The sequence below is a fragment of the Bubalus kerabau genome, chromosome 5 (genome assembly GCF_029407905.1).
Source record: "Bubalus kerabau isolate K-KA32 ecotype Philippines breed swamp buffalo chromosome 5, PCC_UOA_SB_1v2, whole genome shotgun sequence".
Classification (NCBI taxonomy): Eukaryota; Metazoa; Chordata; class Mammalia; order Artiodactyla; family Bovidae; genus Bubalus; species Bubalus kerabau.
In genome coordinates this window covers 74,982,539-75,003,808 of record NC_073628.1, presented here as the reverse complement: position 1 = coordinate 75,003,808, position 21,270 = coordinate 74,982,539, and the positions used below count along the sequence as shown (strand labels likewise).

At 36.4% G+C, this 21,270-nt stretch overlaps 1 protein-coding gene across 2 annotated transcripts in view; it reads left to right on the top strand.

Annotated features, from left to right (window-relative positions):
- Positions 1-21,270, top strand: part of GPATCH2 (G-patch domain containing 2) — a 473,250-nt gene that overhangs the window by 381,416 nt on the left and 70,564 nt on the right. For both annotated transcript variants that reach the window (XM_055581908.1, XM_055581907.1), the window contains exon 7: positions 10,427-10,494. In XM_055581908.1, the coding sequence (XP_055437883.1) occupies positions 10,427-10,494 (68 nt within the window). The remainder of the gene's footprint in view (positions 1-10,426; positions 10,495-21,270) is intronic.

Genomic DNA, 21,270 nt, shown 5'->3' with positions numbered 1-21,270 from the left:
TATGTCATATCCCAGTGGTGTCTGGTGAGATGGAGGGTTATCTTATATGTCAGCTAGCTAACCCTGTGAACAATTTTGAGCAGGCAAGATAATGGGACTGAATTCTGAAATGAGGGTTGAAATGTACTGGAATATTGTCACACATGAGAACAATAACTTTTTTAAATAAATGTAGTCACCTTCTGACATCATTAGGCATATTTGATAATAATTCTTAATGGGGTATATTTTAAGTGGATAGATTGGGTCAAGTATGAAGAGAATCATATATAATGGTATGTTTAAGATAAAAAAAAATCACAAACTCTATCATGCACAGGAGATTTTTATTAATAGACAGTTGCTGAGAAAAAAAAATTGAAACTTTTTTCTTCTCTATTATGATTACTAAATTAACAGTACCTATTACTAAGTAAGTTTTCAGCTTCTTATAATTTTAAGTTTTGAATATAAAATTACTTCTATCCAAGCATATATACAATTATATAGAAAATTTTTAAATTATTTTTTTTTTACTGTGTTTCCCAATTAGTGTCTTTGTACACCATTACATAAAATGTTAATGTCTTTTTTTTTAGATCACTAATTCTTTGAAAGATTTTTAAATTCAGTCGTCCTTTGCATTTCCCTTAAATATTACACTTAATTTTGAGAAAAAGTTTGTGTGTGTGTGTTTATAAAATGAACCTTAAGAAAATACTTTAAATGTAGATGTGAATTGCTTGATTTGAATTGAACAAGATAATCCACATTAATACACTTATGGCTTATAAATTGGAATTTTAGGAGATGTATAGAGTTGATGTGTAATCTAAGAATGTTGAAGTGGGATAAGATGATACAGATTTTTACACCATCTTACACACCTTTTATTACTTTAGCATTTACTCTTATAAACGGCAGTTTTGTATGCACAATGGATTTTGTGTAAACATATGTAGACATATCCTTATATTCTTGAAGCCCATGGTATTGTGAGCATCATAAATGAGTGATTTAAGAAGCCTTTGGTCAGCCAGCAGAGGCCACTCACAGCTTGCTACTAAAACAGGATGGCAGAATGAAACTCTTTCTTTAATCACTATTGGCCATCATTCTGAGCTGGTTAATTTTTAGTTCCTTACTCTAAAAAAAAAAAAAATTACCATGGAGCAGTGTGAAAAACAGTTGTCACTGTATTTGTTCTTTAATTATATAGTGATTAATCTTTTCTATTAAATCGTTTAGATCATCATTTTGTAGACCAGAAATGAGGATTTATACACTTAATAATTAGAAGCATTATTATTCTAATAGGCCAATAATTCTAAATTCTTAATTATTAATGCTGACTTATTTTAACTAGGAAAAAACTGTTTAAAGTGAAGATTTAAAACAATTACATTGTTTAGTCTTAGAATGAAAAATATAAGAATTGCTAATGTTGTCATGTATCTACATGTATGTTTGTATATTTCCGTATCTTCATCAGCTTAGCATAACATGCATTTTAAGAATTATTTTAAAGATACATATGTACTGCGGTTACTTGAAAAGGTACTAAGACTACTTCAGATTACCTGGAGTCTGTGTGCAGTCACTACTTGACGTGACGCTAGCAGCTGAAAGGTTAGCATCTTCCTTTTGACACATACGATTTCTGCCAGGATGACTAATCCTCTATTGAAAGCCTTGAGCTTCTCTGTGCTTTATCTCCTGTGATTTTTTTTTTTTTAATTACTCTTTTTTTTGTTTGTTTGTTTGTTTTTTTAATTTAAATTTATTTTAATTGGAGGCTAATTACTTTACAATATTGTACTGGTTTTGCCATACATCAACATGAATCCACCACGGGCACACACGTGTTCCCCATCCTGAACCCCCCTCCCACCTCCCTCCCCGTACCATCCCTCTGGGTCATAAAACCTTTCTGGATTGAAGGTGTAATCTCACATTTACATTGTTATCTGCTTTTGAAGGAAAAAAAAAAAATAGCCCAGCTTCTCTAATTGTCCAAGTTCCTTCACATATTCTCATCATGAAATGTTTACTGCTCTCCAGTGCAGTTTGTAATTTTTTTCACTACTTTGCCTGTAATGACTTGTGGTGGAGCCATTTGTTATTCTTGTTAGTCTGTCTGTAACATGGACTGACAACCTTGTTTGAGATGCCATGCTCACACTTGCCTGTGTTTAAAATAGCCCCATGGGGTACCCCGAAGTCGCAAGTAAAGACCAGAATGTCCTTGGATGTATACTTATAGGCTGAAGAGTTTCCAACAATATAATCTCCATTCAAGTCAGCATCTCCTGTGGCAAATTTCCCAACACAGGAAACATTTATTTTGGTGTATTGTCTCCTTTGTGTGGTCCTCTGTCGGGGGCAATTGGGAATAGAACAACTGAGGTTCAGATCTAGCTCTGTTTAGTCTTTGTAATCTGAGTGTTATGTGCCCTCACCTCAGTATTACTTTCTTCATCTAGTGTTTGAGAATAATGATGTCTACTCACTTTAGCCATCTTGCCCGTGAAAACTTACCTTATAAGCCGGCAAAACTGATAAAAGACTGATGACAATGTAATTGTCATCATTAATCACAATAGTGTTTCTACAAATTCTATTAATTCTTGATGTGTCTGTCATCAGTGGTCATTATCACACTTTCTTTGTTGGGTTGTTCATGCTTACATCAGCCCAAGAAGGGTTAAAAAATTGCATAGTAAAAGTATAATGGAACAGTGTGGACCCTTTAACCTTGACAATCAGGTAAAAGTCATCAGATTCACTCACTGTGTTACATCTCTACTATGAAAATGAAAGTCATTCAGTCCTGTCTGACTCTTTGTGACCCCATGGACTATAATAGAGTCCATGAAATTCTTCAGGCCAGAATACTGGAGTGGGTAGCCTTTCCCTTCTCCAGAGGATCTTCCCAATCCAGGGATCAAACCCAGGGCTCCCACATTCACTGGACAATTCTTTACCAGCTGAGCCACAAGTGAAGCCCAGGAATGCTGGAGTGAGTATCCTATCCCTTCTCCAGTGGATTTTCCCAGCCCAGGAGTCGAACCAGGGTCTCCTGCATTGCAGGCGGATTCTTTACCAACTGAGCTTTCAGGGAAGCCTTACATGTCTACTATAATATAATCTAATTAACACAAAGGTTAAGAAAGTAGTTGCTGCTAATAAGACAGTTTTTTTTACCACTGAAAGTCTTAACCAGTGTGAACTCAGCTGATAAGAGCAAAATTGGTTGTGAATGTCTTATACATAAAGATATGAATAATGATGTGAACCTAGTACATCTTTTTGTAATGTTACTAGATTTTATAAAATCCCAAATTCTGAGGCATTTTCTTAATTGGAAAACCAAACTCTAGTGTACAAATTTAATAATTTACTACAACAGTTTTGCAATCTCAGGTAATTCAGTTGTTCTCCGAAATGATCTTCCATCCTGTATATTCTTTCCAGAAGGACATTGTCTGAAGCTAATACTTCTGGTGGGCTCAGATCCAGCACCTTATCTGCACATATAGGGCATTCTACTTTCGCCTATTACTTTTTTAGTTTCTTATAGCCAGTGAAGAGGATTTTTTGTAGTCTACTATGTGAATTCACAGGGCTTCCCTGGTGGCTCAGTGGTAAAGAATCTGCCTGTCAAGGCAGGAGACACAGGTTCAATCCCTGGGTCAGAAAGATCCCACAGAGAAGGAAATGGCAACCCAATCCAGTATTCTTGCCTGGAAAATCCCATGGACAGAGGAGCCTGGCAGGCTACAGTCCATGAGGTCACAAAGAGTTGGACACAACTTAGCAACTAAATAACAACAACATATAAATTCACATTTACTTTAATAGTAGTCTAGACAAATGAAAGTAAAATATGGATTAGTGCATGAATTATTTACTGACCTTTCTTAGGGAAAAAAAACCCTGCAAGGAGTCTCTTAACACAGGACTTTATCATGATATCATAAAGATTAGTGATCTTTGTAACAATGTAACTAAATCAATGTAACAATCAATGTAGATCAATGTAACAATATAACTAAAATAACCCAACTGAATGGAATACCACTCATTATATAGTAAATTTTGACATGATTTTATGTGCACAATAATAACTAGTAAATATCTGTTGAATTGTTTCCAGTAGAGCAGTTTGGGGTTTAGAACAAGGAAGAATCAGCTATTGCATCAGAAGCTGGAGAGGGATCACAGTGGGAAGCAGAGATGAGATTAGAGAGGGTTTTGAATGCATTTCTTATTAGCCTTGGTTTTGCTTTCACTGAAGAGCTATGGATGGCTCTGGCATGAGAAAATCAACACATTGAAAAGCAGTGATTTAGAAAGTTGAGTTTGGTGAGTTGGTAAGATGAATTGGAGAAGGGAGAAAGAAATTGCATACAACTCCCTTCTCACAGGTGATTTTCTTCCCCCTTATTCCTCTGAAATCAGATCACTGCTTTGTTTCCCTTTAATCTTATAAATGATATCCATTTATACTACCTGAATTTGTCCCTTTGTTGTGTTTACTTTCAAAGTTATCCTAAAGTAATTTCCACTCTTGTATATGTTATATTAAAAGTGATTCTAATGTTATTTTCTTGAATGTTTTCCATCCCCGAATAAATTGCACCTTTTGTGAATTGTGACCATTCTGTAATATTATATATGAGAATAGATAACACAGTGAAATATTTTATTCATTCTCCCAACTGTCTTGTACCAGTTTTTTAGAACACCAATATAAAACTCAGTTGCCTTCATGGGAAATATTTTGGAGAATCTTTCTCTATTCTCCTGTGTGTGATTAAAAGATGGACACTTGACACATTCATTTTAACAACTATGAATTAAAATCAACTATTCCAAGATGTTTAGAATATTTTCTTCCACTTATTTTTAAATGAAGATGAAGGTATAGACTAGCAACTACAGTAAGTTTCCTTCTACCTCTTTGCTTTCGTCTCCTTAACTTCTTGTCCCTAGGTTTTGAAGTTCTATTTTTAAGCTCCTTTTTGTTGAGTTGTTTTCCTTAATATCTGTCGCATGTATTTGACTGACACATTTGTTGAATGTACCAGGGGGGCCTTCATGCAAAGCCTGCTAAACTTAAAAGGCTTGTTTCTTTCTTCCGAGAAGTTGAGTCAAATTAATAACGGTCCTTCAAGAAGTAGGAAACTTCAGGGTCTTGACAAACTGGCAGGGAGGCTCAGACAATGTCTCCCTGCAGCCTGGAGGCCAGGCAGATTTGATTGGGCAGTCCTCACAAAACTGAAAGGCCTTCTTTTGAATGGCAGCCTGCCACCCTAAGTGTTTGTCAGTGTAGGCACTGAAGCAGAATAACATTTGGAAGGCAAATAAAATATAATTGTAAGTGAGAGAAAAGTTGGAGGAGAATGGCTCTACTAGAGGCAGAGAAAGAAGCCTGGATGGTTGGTTTCTTGGGTTTGTTTGGCGACATAACACGTCGTGAATTTATAGAAGGAATCTTACTCATGGAGAACATAAGTGAGGTATCATCCATATTGAATAAACTCATTATTAATCTCATAGGACCATCGTGTCTCAGGAAGTCTACCTGATTTGGAAAGTAACTCATTCAGCCATCTTAATTATAGAAGAATGGGATGAGATGCAGTGGGTTTGGTAACAGTAACAAAATGAAAATGAGACATAAAGCCAACTGTTTTGTTTATCTTTGAGGGAAAGTCGTAATATCTGTGTTAATAAATCAGTGATAGAAAAAATAAGAAATTTCTTTTAACATCTCTAATAAAATTGAGAAAGATACTTTGTCATTGAAGTAATTTGGCTAAATTTCCCTTATATGGGTTCATACTGACCTTATGAATTTTGATGGTGGTACTTGTACAGCTATTACATTTTCATCTGCTGCTGCTGCTGCTAAGTCACTTCAGTTGTGTCCAACTCTGTGCGACCCCAGAGATGGCAGCCCACCAGGCTCCCCCGTCCCTGGGATTCTCCAGGCAAGAACACTGGAGTGGGGTTGCCATTTCCTTCTCCAATGCATCAAAGTGAAAAGTGAAAGTCAAGTCGCTCAGTCCGACTCTTTGCGACCTCATGGACTGCAGCCTACCAGGCTCCTCCATCATGGGATTTTCCAGGCAAGAGTACTGGAGTGGTGTGCCATTGCCTTCTCCGACATTTTCATCTGCTGCTGCTGCTAAGTCACGTCAGTTGTGTCCGGCTCTGTGCGACCCCAGAGATGGCAGCCCACCAGGCTCCCCCGTCCCTGGGATTCTCCAGGCAAGAACACTGGAGTGGGTTGCCATTTCCTTCTCCAGTGCATGAAAGTGAAAAGCGAAAGTGAAGTCGCTCAGTCGTGTCCGACTCTTTGCGACCCCATGGACTGCAGCCTACCAGGCTCCTGCATCCATGGGGTTTTCCAGGCAAAAGTACTGGAGTGGGGTGCCATTGCCTTCTCCAACATTTTCATCTAGCACTGCTATATTGTGATCTTCTGAGGTTGATAAGTTGATTGTAGATAACAATAGTAAAAACTGAGACCCCTGTGATCTTTTAGCATTATAGTGTATTTCACAGTCTAATAAGGTCAGAAGTTGACACAAACACTATACTACCCAGAGACCATTCATTCCTATCAAACTTTAATTTTTTAAATAATTTGCATGTAAGCATAGTAATGAAAAGAAATATGCTTACTTTATTTAGGATTGTAGTCACTATTGATATAGTAATATTTAACAAATGAATCGTAAAATTTCAGCGCATATAGTGTGGTGTTTAAGGTTATCATCAGTAAATATTGGCTAATTATATAAATGTTTGTCTCTAGCGTTTTAACAAACAACAAGAATTAGATTGTGGAGATACTGTTTCTCATGAAGAACAGAACACCTGTTTCCTATCTGGCCTTGTGAAATAAAATCAACTTTTTGTAACAAACTTTACAACATGAATATCTTATAGGATATTTAAAGAGTTATGATTTTTTTTTAATTTGTCATTTCTTTCTAAGACATTTTTGAAATAACTGGAAGGCACCTTTTTTTAAGAGAATAAAATAATCACCATACTTGAATGTTTACTAGAAATTAATAATTTGACCTGATATTTTAAATTGCTTCATTTTATTTTTAGAAAGATTAACCCTGAATTATGATTTTTAGGAAGAATTCTATAAGAATGTTTCTTGATATTTTATAATTCTTTGAAGTAACTACTAATAATCAATTGTATTAAACACATGTTTTCAAGTTTAAAATACACTGAAACTCTAGAATAGCCCCGATTTTCATAAGCTGAATTCTAAAATAAGATCTTGTTGTTATTTAGTCAGCAAGTCATATCTGACACTTTGCAACCTTATGGACTACAGCATTCCAGGCTTCCCTGTCCCATACCATCTCCCAGAGTTTGCCCAAGTTCATGTCCATTGAATCAGTGATCCTATCCAACCATGTCATCCTCTGTCACCCTCTTCTCTTTCTGCCTTCAATCTTTCCCAGCATCAAGGTCTTTTCCAGTGAGTCAGCTCTTTGCATGAGGTGGCCAAAGTATCGGAGATTCAGCTTCAGCATCAGTTCTTCAGTGAGTATTCAGGGTTGCTTTCCTTTATTCAGGGTTGATTGACTGGTTTGATCTCCTTGCTGTCCAAGAGACTCAAGAGTCTTCTCCAGCACTACAGTTGGCAAGTATCAATTCTTTGGCACTCAGCCTTCTTTATGGTTCAGCCTTCACATCCGTACATGACTACTGGAAAGACCATAGCCCTGACTATATAGACCTTCGTCAGCAAAGTGTTGTCTTTGCTTTTTAACACACTGTCTAGCTTTGTCATAACTTTTTTATTCCAAGAAGCAAGAGTCTTCTAATTAATTTCATAGCTGCAGTCACCATCTGCATGATTTTAGACCCCAAGAAGAGGAAATCTACCACTGCTTCCAACTTTTCCCCTTCTATTTGCCATGAAGTGATGGGACCGGCTATCATAATCATAGTTTTTTTAATTGAGTTTTAAGCCAGTTTTTTCAGTCTCCTTCATCACCCTCATCAAGACGTTCTTTAGCTCCTCTTTGCTTTCTGCCATTAGAGTGGTATTGTCTGTACATCTAAGGTTGTTGTTATTTCTCCTGGCAATCTTTATTCTGCCTTGTAACTCATCCAGCCCAGCATTTCGCATAATGTGCTCTGTGTATAAGTTAAACAAACAGAGTGACGGTAAACAGCTTTGTTGTACTCCCTTCTCAATCTCTCTCACCTTTTTGGTAAAGGTGTCTAATCCCTAAAGTAGCAAAAGATTCTCATTATTAGAACATTTTACTCCTGAGTCAGACCAGTGTCATTGACCTGAAAAGATTATATATAGATCTCAGTATTTGTTTCATTTAAAAAAATTCTAAATTATGCCTATTTGAATATCTTTAAAAGTAAAACCAAAATTGACTTGAAATAATGAAATGGGATATTTACATCTTGTTAAAAAGGGGGGCTATATACTAGGTAAATATGTAGACTCATTTAAATATCTACATTTGCTATTATAAATCTTCTGTGAGTTGTTTACAGCAATTGAATTGCACTCATAGTTTCTACATATGATTTCTGAGAAATATATAGTATGATTATTTCTGACTAGATTGAAAGCTTACATTTGTATTGTGGTATAAATTAGTTATAAATTCTGTTTTATTGTATTCAGTTGCATTGTTTTTCATTGGGCAATTTATCACATGGGTGTATGTGAAATTCTTTCATTTATTAAATTTCAGATTATGTATCTCAAGCCAGAGCAAGACTTAAACATTTTTCCATAAGTATAGCTGCAGGTAAACAAGCAATTTTAGCCCTGAAAATAGCTTCTGCTTCTGTCAACATGTTGTTTATTTTTTCTCTGAGATAAAAAGTTCAGTTTTCTGATATTTGTACCAAGATAAAGTCAGTAAACAAGATTAATATAGTGTGGAAAAGGTTGTCAGCAGCCCTGGCAAAGGAAATAAGTTGCCTGTACATAGAACATACTGTAAACTGAATAAAAGTGTCAGGTCCACCCTGAGATAATGTGATCATGAACCTCTAACAAAGCATGACATAGGCACAGTCGGCTTTTCTCATAGCCACGGTGTAGAAAATGGATTACTGTATTCCAGGGTTACCCACTGGAGTAGCATGAAAACCTCATTCTGAGATGAATGCAGGATGTAGTCCTGGAGTTGAGCCACATGTTTACCTGTGGTGCTCAAACCGTAGGGTTATTAATGTCATCATCTGTGCACATTTGCAGTATTTGCAATTCTTGGAATTTCAGTGTGTGCTGGCATCCTTGTTACCCGAGTGAAAGAAGATGAAATACATTTTTGAAAATGTTTGTTTCTTTTCAGAGGCATTTGTTGCCTCTTTGTGCCTTTCTGGATTCTGTATGTTAAGTGGCACTCCTATAATTATAGAGGGTTTTGTTTTTATTTTTTAATATGATGAAGCATAACTTAAAGCCTTAAGTTGTAACTTTATCTCTTGTCAGCTGTGATTGTGGATTCTTTCTTGCATGATGCTATGTTTATGTTCCTGCTGAGAACCCTCTATTAGACAGTAAAGTTGTGACATTTTCTTGGCAAATGGGAATAGCTTGCATTATCAAAAAAGTTGAACCTTTAATTCTTTATCAGGTTTTTACTTTGATTTAGAAATAAAGGCATAAAATCTTTTCTCTTAAATGAAATTATTGTTCTATGTAAAAACACAGATAATTCCTAACTGTATGGGAAAATTATAAAAAGGACTATTCACTGCTCCTCGATTTAAATTTTTGTATGCATTTTTTACATACAGTTGATTTATAATGTTGAATTAGTTTCAAGTGTACAGCAAAGTGATTCAGTTATATATATTTGTATGTATATATTTTTTCATTGTAAGTTATTACAAAATAATAAATATCTTTTCCTGTGCTGTAGAGCAGATCCTGTTGCTCATCTGTTTTATGTAGAGCAGTATGTATATATTAATTTGTATGCATTTAAGTGTGTGCATTATAATACATGTTATTTACATTTAAGAATTAAATACAAAGATGTTGTTCCTAGCCAATACCGTCTTCTCAACACTAATTAAGTAAACCTCTTTTTTTTACATACAATTAAATATATTTGCATTTGTATAGTATTTGGAAATGAGACTCAGTGGTCTAGTTCTTCAGAAAGTTGTTTTTTTCTATTATAAAGATACTTTTTAAATAGTCTTAAAATTCTAGCAGAGGAACTATGCTAGACTAAAAGAAGTAGTTCATTCTTACCAGGAATTTAATTATACTTTTGGTTCATGCAGTTGTGTCTTAGATTTTGAGAACTGTTACATTCTGCATTTCAGAGTGGATGTCTTCAAATGAAAACATCCCTATTATTCACTGCCTTTTTACAGACTCACCTGTGACTGGTTTTGGTTTTAAATCTCCTTTCAGGTGACAACTCCTGGCCCAGTCAGTAACAAGAGAATGGTTCACTTTTCTCCAGATTCTCATCACCACGAGTGAGTGTGCACTGTATAATCTTGTTGGACTATTCTGCATCTTTTTTGGGGAGAAATTGGTAACTATTGGTACTATTGCTAGTAAAGGCGGTTTAATTTAAATACGCCTTGAAAAAGAGTAAACATCATCTGCCATAACAGCAGTCTAATAGAACAATTTAAATGAAACCCATGGCAGAAATTTAAAGAAAGGTTTTTAAATACTGTCACTCTTTTACTTGTGATAAAATTTGAAATTCATGTGTTATTGAAATTCATATATTATCTTAAAGCATTTACACTTTCATTACATTAAGTAGCATCAGGCTCTCACTTCCTTCCTCCCACAGCCCTTTCTAAAGTATTGAAATGAAGAGTGAGTAATTCTTTTTCTCATTAATTCTCTACCCTCTGCTCCTGTCCAGCATGAGCTGTGAAGGAACCAGAATGTATTTTTCATTTAACAACAAAAAGAAGAGACTAATTTACTAGATAATTCAAAACAATTAAACGTTTGGCTTAGTGAGTTTGGACATGAATTTGAGCAACTCTGGGAGATACCACAGCACAAGTAGCCTGATGTGCTGCAGTCCATGGGGTCTCAAAGAGTCGGACTCAACTTAGCGACTGAACAACAGCAGATTAGTGAGTTATCAGCTTTCTAGGCGCTGATTCTGTTTCTAAATACATCTTTGTTGGAAAACCTTAAATAAGTGGTGTATTTTGTCCCAATACCCTATGTCTCCCATGAAGCTGGTTGAACTTGAGAAAGGCCATTAAAGTATGGAATGATATGAATTAATTATTGAATGAATTTTTTTCTGGAAAACAATTATATTAGTACCTACTAGATCCTATTTTTTTAAATCTACTTTTGTAAAATGGGAGTATAATTGCTTTATAATATTGTATGAGTTTCTGCTGTACAACAATGTGAATCAGCTACATGTACACATATATCCCCTCCCTCTTAAATTTATTTACTTATATAAGACACAAATTATTTGTTCAGATGTAGCTTAATTTATAAATTTTGTTAATATAATTTATGTGAGATAAGATTATTTATATAAATTATTTTATATATTTATTTTTATAGCTTACAATATCACAATCTTCCCTTTTAATAGCTTATCTTATTCATTTTTTATTATCCTATAAGACCTTCTCTCTTTTTTTCCCTCAAACAGAAAAGAAAAAATGGATAAAGCATTTTTTAATCTCAGAACGACAACCATTTGTATGTTTTCATCTCAGTCTTTGTTCTAATATAAAACCAATACTCAAGAAAATAGATCTGGAGCTATATTTAAGTCAAAAATTACATTTGATAAAAATGTTCAATGCTCTGAGGGCAAACGATCTCTGTATCACCATCATAGCCCAGTACTAGTTACTGAATGAGTGAAGACATGGAAGTTTGTATTTAAAATAGGACAAACTTGGTAATGTCAGTTGAGTGTTTCGTCTCAAATTAGCAGGTCTGACCCTCATTTGTAATATCCTGACATCCTTCCACACCCATCTCCCAGTGGTTCTCAATCAATTAAAAAAGAGTTTCTGGGGATGGCACTTAGATGCCACTGTTTTCAGAGTTTCCCAGGTCATCCCAGTGTGTTTCATTACCCTTCTCTCGGCGCTCAGGATGTCGTCAGTCAATGACTAAAGTGGTCTGCAATGGTCATTTTACTACCTTGCACTCTACATGCTACTAGCCCACTTGATTTTAGTAATCTCATCTGACCTCCTCTTTTCCATATCCTGCTCCATTATTTTAACTAAAACTCCACTATATTGTATACGTATCTTTCTGCCTCTACTCTCTCACTATTTCAGTACACAGTGCTTACTTCTGCTACTTAATTTCAGTTCTGATCCTTTTATTCCCCTATGAAAACATCCAGTATTCTTCTTGACAGCAGAGAAACCTTAGCATCTGATTAAACACCTTCCACATTATGGTTCCAGTTTCCCGTCAACTTGTTCCATTGCCTCTCCCTCGGAACACCCGTGTTCCAGCTGTCTGCCTCTGTTCCCTGAGTATAACATACTCTGCTTCACTGGCTTCTTTAGCCACTGACTTTCTTTGCTCAATTCATTTCTTCCTACCCATTATCTGTCAAAACCTTATTGGTTATTCAAGGCTGTTTGAAAAACCATTTATTCATAAGATGTACTAGGCGGAAGTAACAGAATATGAAATTAACACTAGCTCAAACCAAAAGGTTTTTTTTTTCCTGCTCACATGAAAAGTTAGGAGGAAGAAGGTTCTAGAGTTTGCCACTAACCATAAAGATATTATCAGGGGCCAGACTGTTTCTCTTTTTCTGTTTCATCATCTGTATTAGTGTACTATTAGGGGTATTGTATCAAAAGGCCACAAACTGGTGGCCTAGAAAACAAATGTATTGCCTCATAGTTATTTTCTTTTTCCATACTTGTTATTTTGTGGCAGAATAACATTCCTCTTGTGTTCTTGTACTCTCCCTTTAATTTTTTTTTTAAATTTTATTTTATTTTTAAACTTTACATAATTGTATTAGTTTTGCCAAATATCAAAATGAATCCGCCACAGGTATACATGTGTTCCCCATCCTGAACCCTCCTCCCTCCTCCCTCCCCATACCATCCCTCTTGGTTGTCCCAGTGCACTAGCCCATTTTTTATATTTAAAAAGTTTTTTTCATTGACATATAGGTAACACACAAATAGTGATGTATTCGTTTCAGTTACTGAAGAGGCTGTCTTCTCCCACTGTAAGCTCTCACCTCCTTTGTCATAGATTAAGCACCCATGTAAGTGTGGGTTCGTTTCTGGGCTGTCTACTCTGTTCCCTTGATTTGTATAACTTTTTCTGTACTGTACTGTTTTGATTACTATAGCTTTGTAGTATAGTTTGAAATCAGGGAGTGTGAAACCTCAAGGTTTGCTCTTTCTTCCTTAAGAGGGCTTTGACTGCCTCACACTTCTGAAGGCTGGACATTCACGATCGAAGTCAGTGGGGTTGGCTCCTTCCAAGGGAACTGAGGGAGAATCTCTCCCTTGTTTCCACTTCGCTTGTGGTTGACTGGCAACCTTTGTCATTCCCTGACTTTTGCTGCATCGCCCCAGCCTGTGCCTCCAGCTTCCCACAGCCTTTTGCCTGTGCCTGTATCTGTGTCCAACTTTCTGCTTTTTGTAATGACACAGATACAGATATTAAATAGCATTTTATAAGGTTGTTTTGAATCAGGGCCTACCCTAGTGACCTCATCTTAACTTGATTACCTCTGAAAAGACCTGATCTCAAAATAAGATCATGTGTTTTTTGTACTGGGGGTTAGGACTCCAACATATCTTTCAGGGGCATGCATTTCAACATAGCATCTTCCTGGTCTTTTTCTCTTACATACATATTTACTGCCTTATAGTCTCAAGATGGTTCCACATATCATGTCTACATTCAAGACAGGAAGAAGAGGAAAGACCAGGGCAAGCAGCTTTTCTCAAGAAGCAAAATTATTTTTCAAAATCACTCACCCACCTTCCCTTAATTCTCATTGGCCAGAACTGGGTTACTAGGTCACCTGTAGCTGCAAGGGAGTTTAGGAATATAGATATCTAGCAGAGGTTTAAATCAGGCATGATAGGTTACTTGAGTATGGCACATGAAAAAATGAAAGTGAAAGTTGCTTATTTGTGTCCAACTCTTTGGGACCCCATGAACTGTACCCCACCAGGCTTCTCTGTCCATGGAATTCTCTCTATTCTAGAGTAGGCATCCATTCTCTTCTCTAAGGGATTTTCCTGACCCAGGAATCGAACCCAGGTCTCCTGCATTGCAGGCAGATTCTTTCCCATCTGAGCCACCAGGAAGCCCTGTAACAAAGTAAGGATTAGAAGAGGAAACTATCTGTTGGGTAGAGCTAACAAAATTTGTCATATTTAGCTCATTGACTTTTTAACACACACTCTTCCTTCCATGCATATATACCATGTGAAATGCCTTTCTTGCCTTTTCCAAAGAAGACCACTTCAAAGTCTCATCCATTTACTTACCTATCTCAGAATCTCATTGAAGTCCTCCAAGTGACATGAAATTTCAATCAGATCTGGCTATGGCTCCTTGTAGTATATGGTATGTAGTATAAATTAAAGATGCCTGCATACAAAATATAGAATTGCAGAAAATACAGGGTACTTCACAAAAGTTCTGATTTACTGAAGAAAGCACTTAGTACTCAATTTTTGCCACAACACATACATCCAGTTTGGCAAACGGTCCTGATTTGCTTTCTTGGAGGACTTCCTTGTATTTATACTGTAAGATCACAGCTGATCTGTCCATTGCAGGAGACGCCCTTTAAGGATGCTACACAGTTTTTGCAATACATTTCTCTTTTCCTTTTCAGCTTTAATGAGGTATAATTTACAAATAAAAACTTGTAAAATATTTAAAATGTACATCAGGATAATTATATGTACATACACACACATTGTAAAAGAATTCCCACCGTCAAACTAATATATCCCAGTTCACATATTTACTTTTTTCTTTTTCCTGGTGAGAACATTTAAGATCTATCTCCTGACTTTCAGTCATACAATATTAATTATAGTTGCCATCAGTGTACACTAGCTCCTCAGGCTTTATTCATCTATAACTGAAAGTTTGTGCCCTTTTTCAGGCTCTCCCCATTTCCTCCACCCCACTCCTCACTCCAGCCCCTATCAACCACCATTCTAGTCTGTTTCTACAAGTTCAACTTTTTTTTTAAGATTCCATATATAAATGATATCATGCACCATTTATATTTGTCTGTCTGGCTCATTGTACCGAGCACAATGCCCTCCATGTTCATCCATGTGATCACAAATGGAATTATCTCCTTTGGTTGTTTCCATGTCTTGGCTATTGTAAATAATGCTACAGTGAATATGAAGGTGCTTATATCTTTTCAAGTTAGTGGGAAAAAACAAATTTGTCAAGCTAATGATTTTGCTTCCTTTGGATAAATACACAGAAATGGTACTACTGGATGGTATAGTAGTTCTATTTTTTTAATTTTTTGAGGAACATTTATATTATTTTCCATAGTGACAGTGCCAGTTTGCATTACCACTGTCAATATAGAAGGGTCCGCTTTTCTCCACGTCATCACCAACATTTGTTTTTCTTGTCTTTCTGATGATAGCATCTTAACAAGTGTGAGATGTTCTTATTATGGTTTTGACCTACAGTCCCCTGATGATTCGGAGAAGGCAATGGCACCCCACTCCAGTACTCTTGCTTGGAAAATCCCATGGACGGAGGAGCCTGGTAGGCTGCAGTCCATGGGGCCGCTAAGAGTCGGACACGACTGAGCGACTTCACTTTCACTTTTCACTTTCATGCATTGGAGAAGGAAATGGCAACCCACTCCAGTGTTCTTGCCTGGAGAATCCCAGGGACGGGGGAGCCTGGTGGGCTGCCGTCTATGGGGTCGCACAGAGTCGGACACGACTGAAGCGACTTAGCAGCAGCAGCCGCAGCCCCTAATGATAGTGATGTTGAACACCTTTTCGTGTACCCATTGGTCATTTGTTTGTCTTATTTGGAAAAAACATCTATTCAAATTCTTTGCCCATTTTTTAATTGTGTAATTTGGGTTTTTTTGCTACTAAGTTGTATGACTTCCCTGTGTTGTGTATCTTGGATATTAACCTTTTATCAGATGTGAAAGTGAAGTGGAAGTGTTAGTTGCTCAGTCATGTTTGACTCTTTGCCATCTCATGGACTGCCTACCAGGCTCCTCTGTCCATGGGATTCTCTAGGCAAGAGTAGTGGAGTGGGTTGCCATTCTCTTCTCCAGGGGATTTTCCCAACCCAGGGATCGAACCTGGGTCTCCTGCATTGCAGGCAGATTCCTTACCGTCTGAGCCACCAGGGAAGCCCATTATCAAATATATGATTGCAAATATTTTCTCCCATTCAGTAGGCTGCCTTTTCATTTTGCTGATGCTCCCTTTGCTGTCATCGAAGCTTTTTAGTTGGATGTAATCCCACTAGTTTATTTTTACTTTTGTTGCCTTTTCTTTTGGGGTTAAATTTTAAAAATATCATCACCAAGACCAATGTCAAGGAGATTACCCCCCTACGTTTTCTTTCAGAAATCTTAGGATTTAAGTTTTATGTTAAAATCTTTAATCCATTTTGAGTGTTTTTTGTGTATGGTGTAAGATAGAGGCCCTGTTTCATTCTTTTGCAGACGGTTGTCAGTTTTCCTAGCACCACTTATTGTAGAGACAGTCCCTTTTTCTTTGCATATTCTTAGCTTCTTGTCATAAATAACTTGACTATATATTCATGAATTTATTTCTAGGCTCTCTGTTCCATTGATCTATGTGTCTGTTTTTAACCACTATCATACTGTTTTGATTGCTATAATTTTTGTGCAAATATATATATATACATATATATATATATATATATATATTCACTTTGTATAGTTTGAAAATAGTTTCAAATCAGGACATGTGATAGCTTCAACTTTGTTCTTCTTTATCAAGATTACTTTGTATATTTAGGGTTTTTTGTGGTTCCACAAATATTTTAGGATTTTTTTTTTCTTCCTATGAAAAATGCCATTTGAATTTTTATGATTCCCTTCAATCTGTGGACTGTATGGATATCTGTGCATAGTATAGATATTTTAGCAGTATTAATTGTTCCCCCTCATGAATACAAAATCTCTTTCCATTTATTTGTGTCTTCTTCCATTTCTTCCATCAATGTTTTATAGTTTTGGGTGTATAGAAGTTTCACCTCTTTGGTTAAATTTATCCCTAAATGTTTTACTCTTTTTGATGCTGTTGTATATGGGATTGTTTTCATAGCTTTTTTCTCTGATACTTTGTTGTTAGTGTATCCAAACACAGCCAATTTATGTGCACTGAGTTTGTGTCCCGTAACTTTACTGAACTTGATCATTTGTTCTACTAGCTTTTTGGTGGAGTCTTTAGGATATTCTATATATAGTATCAAGTCATTTGCAAAGACAATTTTACTTCTTCTTTTCTGATATGGATGCTTTTACTTTTTTTTCTTGCCTGATTTCTCTGTCTAGGATCTCCTATATGTGTTAAATAGAAGTGGCAAGAGTAAGTAGGCATTCTTGTCTTTTTCCTAATCTTAGAGGCAAAACTTTGAGCTTTTTACCATTGACGTGATGTTAGCTTTGGACTTTTCATATATGGTCTTTACCATGCTGCAGTACATTCCTTCTATTTGTTGAGTATTTTTATCATTAAAAGATGTTGAATTTTATCATATGCTTTTTCTGCATCTATTAAGATAATCATGACTTTTATTCTTCATTTTGTTAATTTGATGTATCACATTTATTGATTCAGTTCAGTTCAGTTCAGTCGCACAGTCGTGTCCGACTCTTTGCGACCCCATGAATCACAGCACGCCAGGCCTCCCTGTCCATCACCAACTCCCGGAGTTCACCCAGACTCACGTCCATCAAGTCAGTGATGCCATCCAGCCATCTCATCCTCTGTCGTCCCCTTCTCCTCCTGCCCCCGATCCCTCCCAGCATCAGAGTCTTTTCCAGTGAGTCAACTCTTCGCATGAGGTGGCTGAAGTACTGGAGTTTCAGCTTTAGCATCATTCCTTCCAAAGAAATCTCAGGGCTGATCTCCTTCAGAATGGACTGGTTGGATCTCCTTGCAGTCCAAGGGACTCTCAAGAGTCTTCTCCAACACCACAGTTCAAAAGCATCAATTCTTCGGTGCTCAGCCTGCTTCATAGTCCAACTTTCACATCCATACATGACCACTGGAAAAACCATAGCCTTGACTAGACGGACCTTTGTTGGCAAAGTAATGTTACTGCTTTTGAATATGCTATCTAGGTTGGTCATAACGTTCCTTCCAAGGAGTAAGCGTCTTTTAATTTCATGGCTGCAGTCACCATCTGCAGTGATTTTGGAGCCCCAAAAAATAAAATCTGACACTGTTTCCACTGTTTCCCCATCTATTTCCCGCAGTTGTTAATTTTTTTGGATGGTTTTTGACTACTGTTCAATCTCCTCCCTAGTTATTAATCTTTTCTAATTTTCCATTTTTTCATGATTTCAGTTTGGTAAATTGTGTGTTTCTAGGAATTTTTTCCATTCTTCTAGGTTATCTGATTTGTTGGAGTACAATTGGTTACAGTATTTTCTTATGATCCTTAGTATTTGTTGTGTGATCAGTTCTAATGGCTCCTCTTTCATTTCTGATTTTACTTATTTGATGCTTATTGATGATAACTTTCTAATCAAATTTTATTTTTATGTTTAGTATTATCAAAATATATTTACGTTTGTTCAGTTAATTGTGTACCAATGAGACTAGTCTCGTGTAGGAGATGCTCTTGGTTGTCTCACAAATCTTTGTGATTAGCCAAGCCACCATCTTTGTTCTCAGTGGCTCTCAGTAATTGAGGGTGTGCCAAGATCATCAGTGTCCAAAAGGGAAGGATTACAGGCAGCACCTCAGATGCAGGCTGATTATAAGCCAGACTCTCAGTCAACAACTGGGAAAGTATGTAGCTAAGCCCCTTCCATGGAAAAACAAAAATGGATGTTTTGCCTGCTCCCTCTGCACTCATCTTGAGGGGACACTGTTTTGCCTGCTCCCTCAGCACTGATCTTGAGGGGACACTGTTTTGCCGTAAGTGGACATGGTTCCTGTGCCTATTTAAAAACTGCTTCTTTGTTTGCTGTAGTCCTGTGGACCAGTGAATGCAAGCTCCATTGGCTGACAGAACCAGGAAATCCAGGGGTCTGTCTCTCAGGTGGCAAGTACAAAAGCAGGGCACCAGACCTGTGTACAAATTCCTCCCAGAGAAGTGCTGGCAGCCTGTTTATATTTTGCAGCGAGCAGGAGTGAGAAGGCAGAGGAAGTGCTCACCACACCCTGAACTCTGAGGAGGCTCACAGATGCATGCTAAATTACACTGTAGAACCTCAGACAGCAGCTTGTAAAGTGTGCAGTCAGAACTGTTCCAGGAAAAGACTGGGAGATGGACATTTCTGCTCCCTGTGGGCTAAGCCTTGAGGGATAGCCACAGCGAGTGCTCACGTGACCATTAAGAACTGCTTCTTTCTGCTACACACCTTTGACTCTCAGAACTGGATGCTTTGGGTGGGAGTCTTAAAATTGCTTCTCTTCCACTTTAGAAAAAAAAAGATGCCCTCTCAGTTCTAATTTTATTTTGGCACATTGCCCTGAGGTTTAAAATCCTCTTGGGTTCCAAACAGGGGGTCATTCATATTGTACTGATATTGAAGTTGACAGATTAAATCAAATGACTAAGTCACAAAGCTTAATGCAATTTAACTAGATAGTTTCTAATTCTTTGTTTTCAGCATCTGGTAGATGATTTAAAATACCCCTGAATCTTGAAATCATTGTGTGATATTTTTAGGCATAAAACTCTGAAGGAGTTCAATAATCAAGTGATGGTTTTAACCAAATTCCTTTTATTTTATTTCCATTTACCAATTTGTGTGAACAAGGTTTCTGAGCACTCAAGGTATTAAAAATACCAATAGAATTGATGCCAAAGTAATATTCATCAATGGGTACATGAATTAATTTGGGAAAAAGCTTATTAATGATAGTTTTCTAAAAAAATTTTATTTTTATTTTTAGTATTATCAAAATATACTTATGTTGGCTTGGTTAATTGTATACTAATGATAACTTTTTCAGATCTTAAGTAACTGATGGTTATCAACTAACAGCAATTATTATTAGCTTGACTAACTTATAAACTTCTTAAAATTTTTGTTCCAGTATTATAATCACAAATCTTTAAGAAAATGTTATAGGCATATGTGTGTATATATGTGTATGTATGTGTGTGTATATACACACACACACAAATGTGTGTGTGTGTATTCCCTGAAGAAGGGAATGGCTACCCACTCTGGTATTCTTCCTTAGAGAATTCCATTGACAGCAAAGCCTGGCAGGCTACAGTATGTACGATTGCAAAGAGTCAGACACAACTGAGCACACAAAAGAGTCGGATACGACTTAGAAGTTGAGCACTCAGGCAAATATATATGTGTGTGTGTGTTGCAGAATACTATGATAGGGTAACTAAGAAAAAGCTTTCAAGCATAAAATTATATTACATTAGGATGCCCTTCTGTGAGGGAGTGAATTGGAAATTCAAGGAATTGCAGGAGAAAATTAAACCATGTAAAATTTTCAACTTTTAAAGAAATGCCTTTCCTAGTATCTTTTTTTAATGGATTAATGGCTGGTATAAAAAGCACAGTGATATTTAGATTCCAGTGTATATATTCAAAGAGTGGTGCAATTATTTGACTTTAAATTATCAATATATATATGTAATATAAAATGAGTCCTTTACAAATATTTAGATTACAGTGAAAATTTTAGATGTCTGCATAAAATATGCAAGCAGAAGATATTTCATAACTGTTTCAGGCACTATGTGCTCAAAAATGGTTGGAGATCACTCTTTTGGAGACCCTGTCAGGAAAAAATAACGAAATATCCTACAAATAATGGTTTAAACAGGTAGCTGTTTAGTATACTGACATAATCAGAAATCTAGAATTAGAACATTCTAGAGCTATTGGGGAGGCCATAACAGTATCTGCTACAATATCCTTCAAGAAATCTTTTTTTTTTTCCCCTCAAATTCCCACCAGCAATTCTCAGCACCTTCTGTATTCTGCCTTTAGGTCTTTATTTCTACTGGATTATAATATTTGTTACATTATTTTCTAGACTGTAGTTATTATATGCATA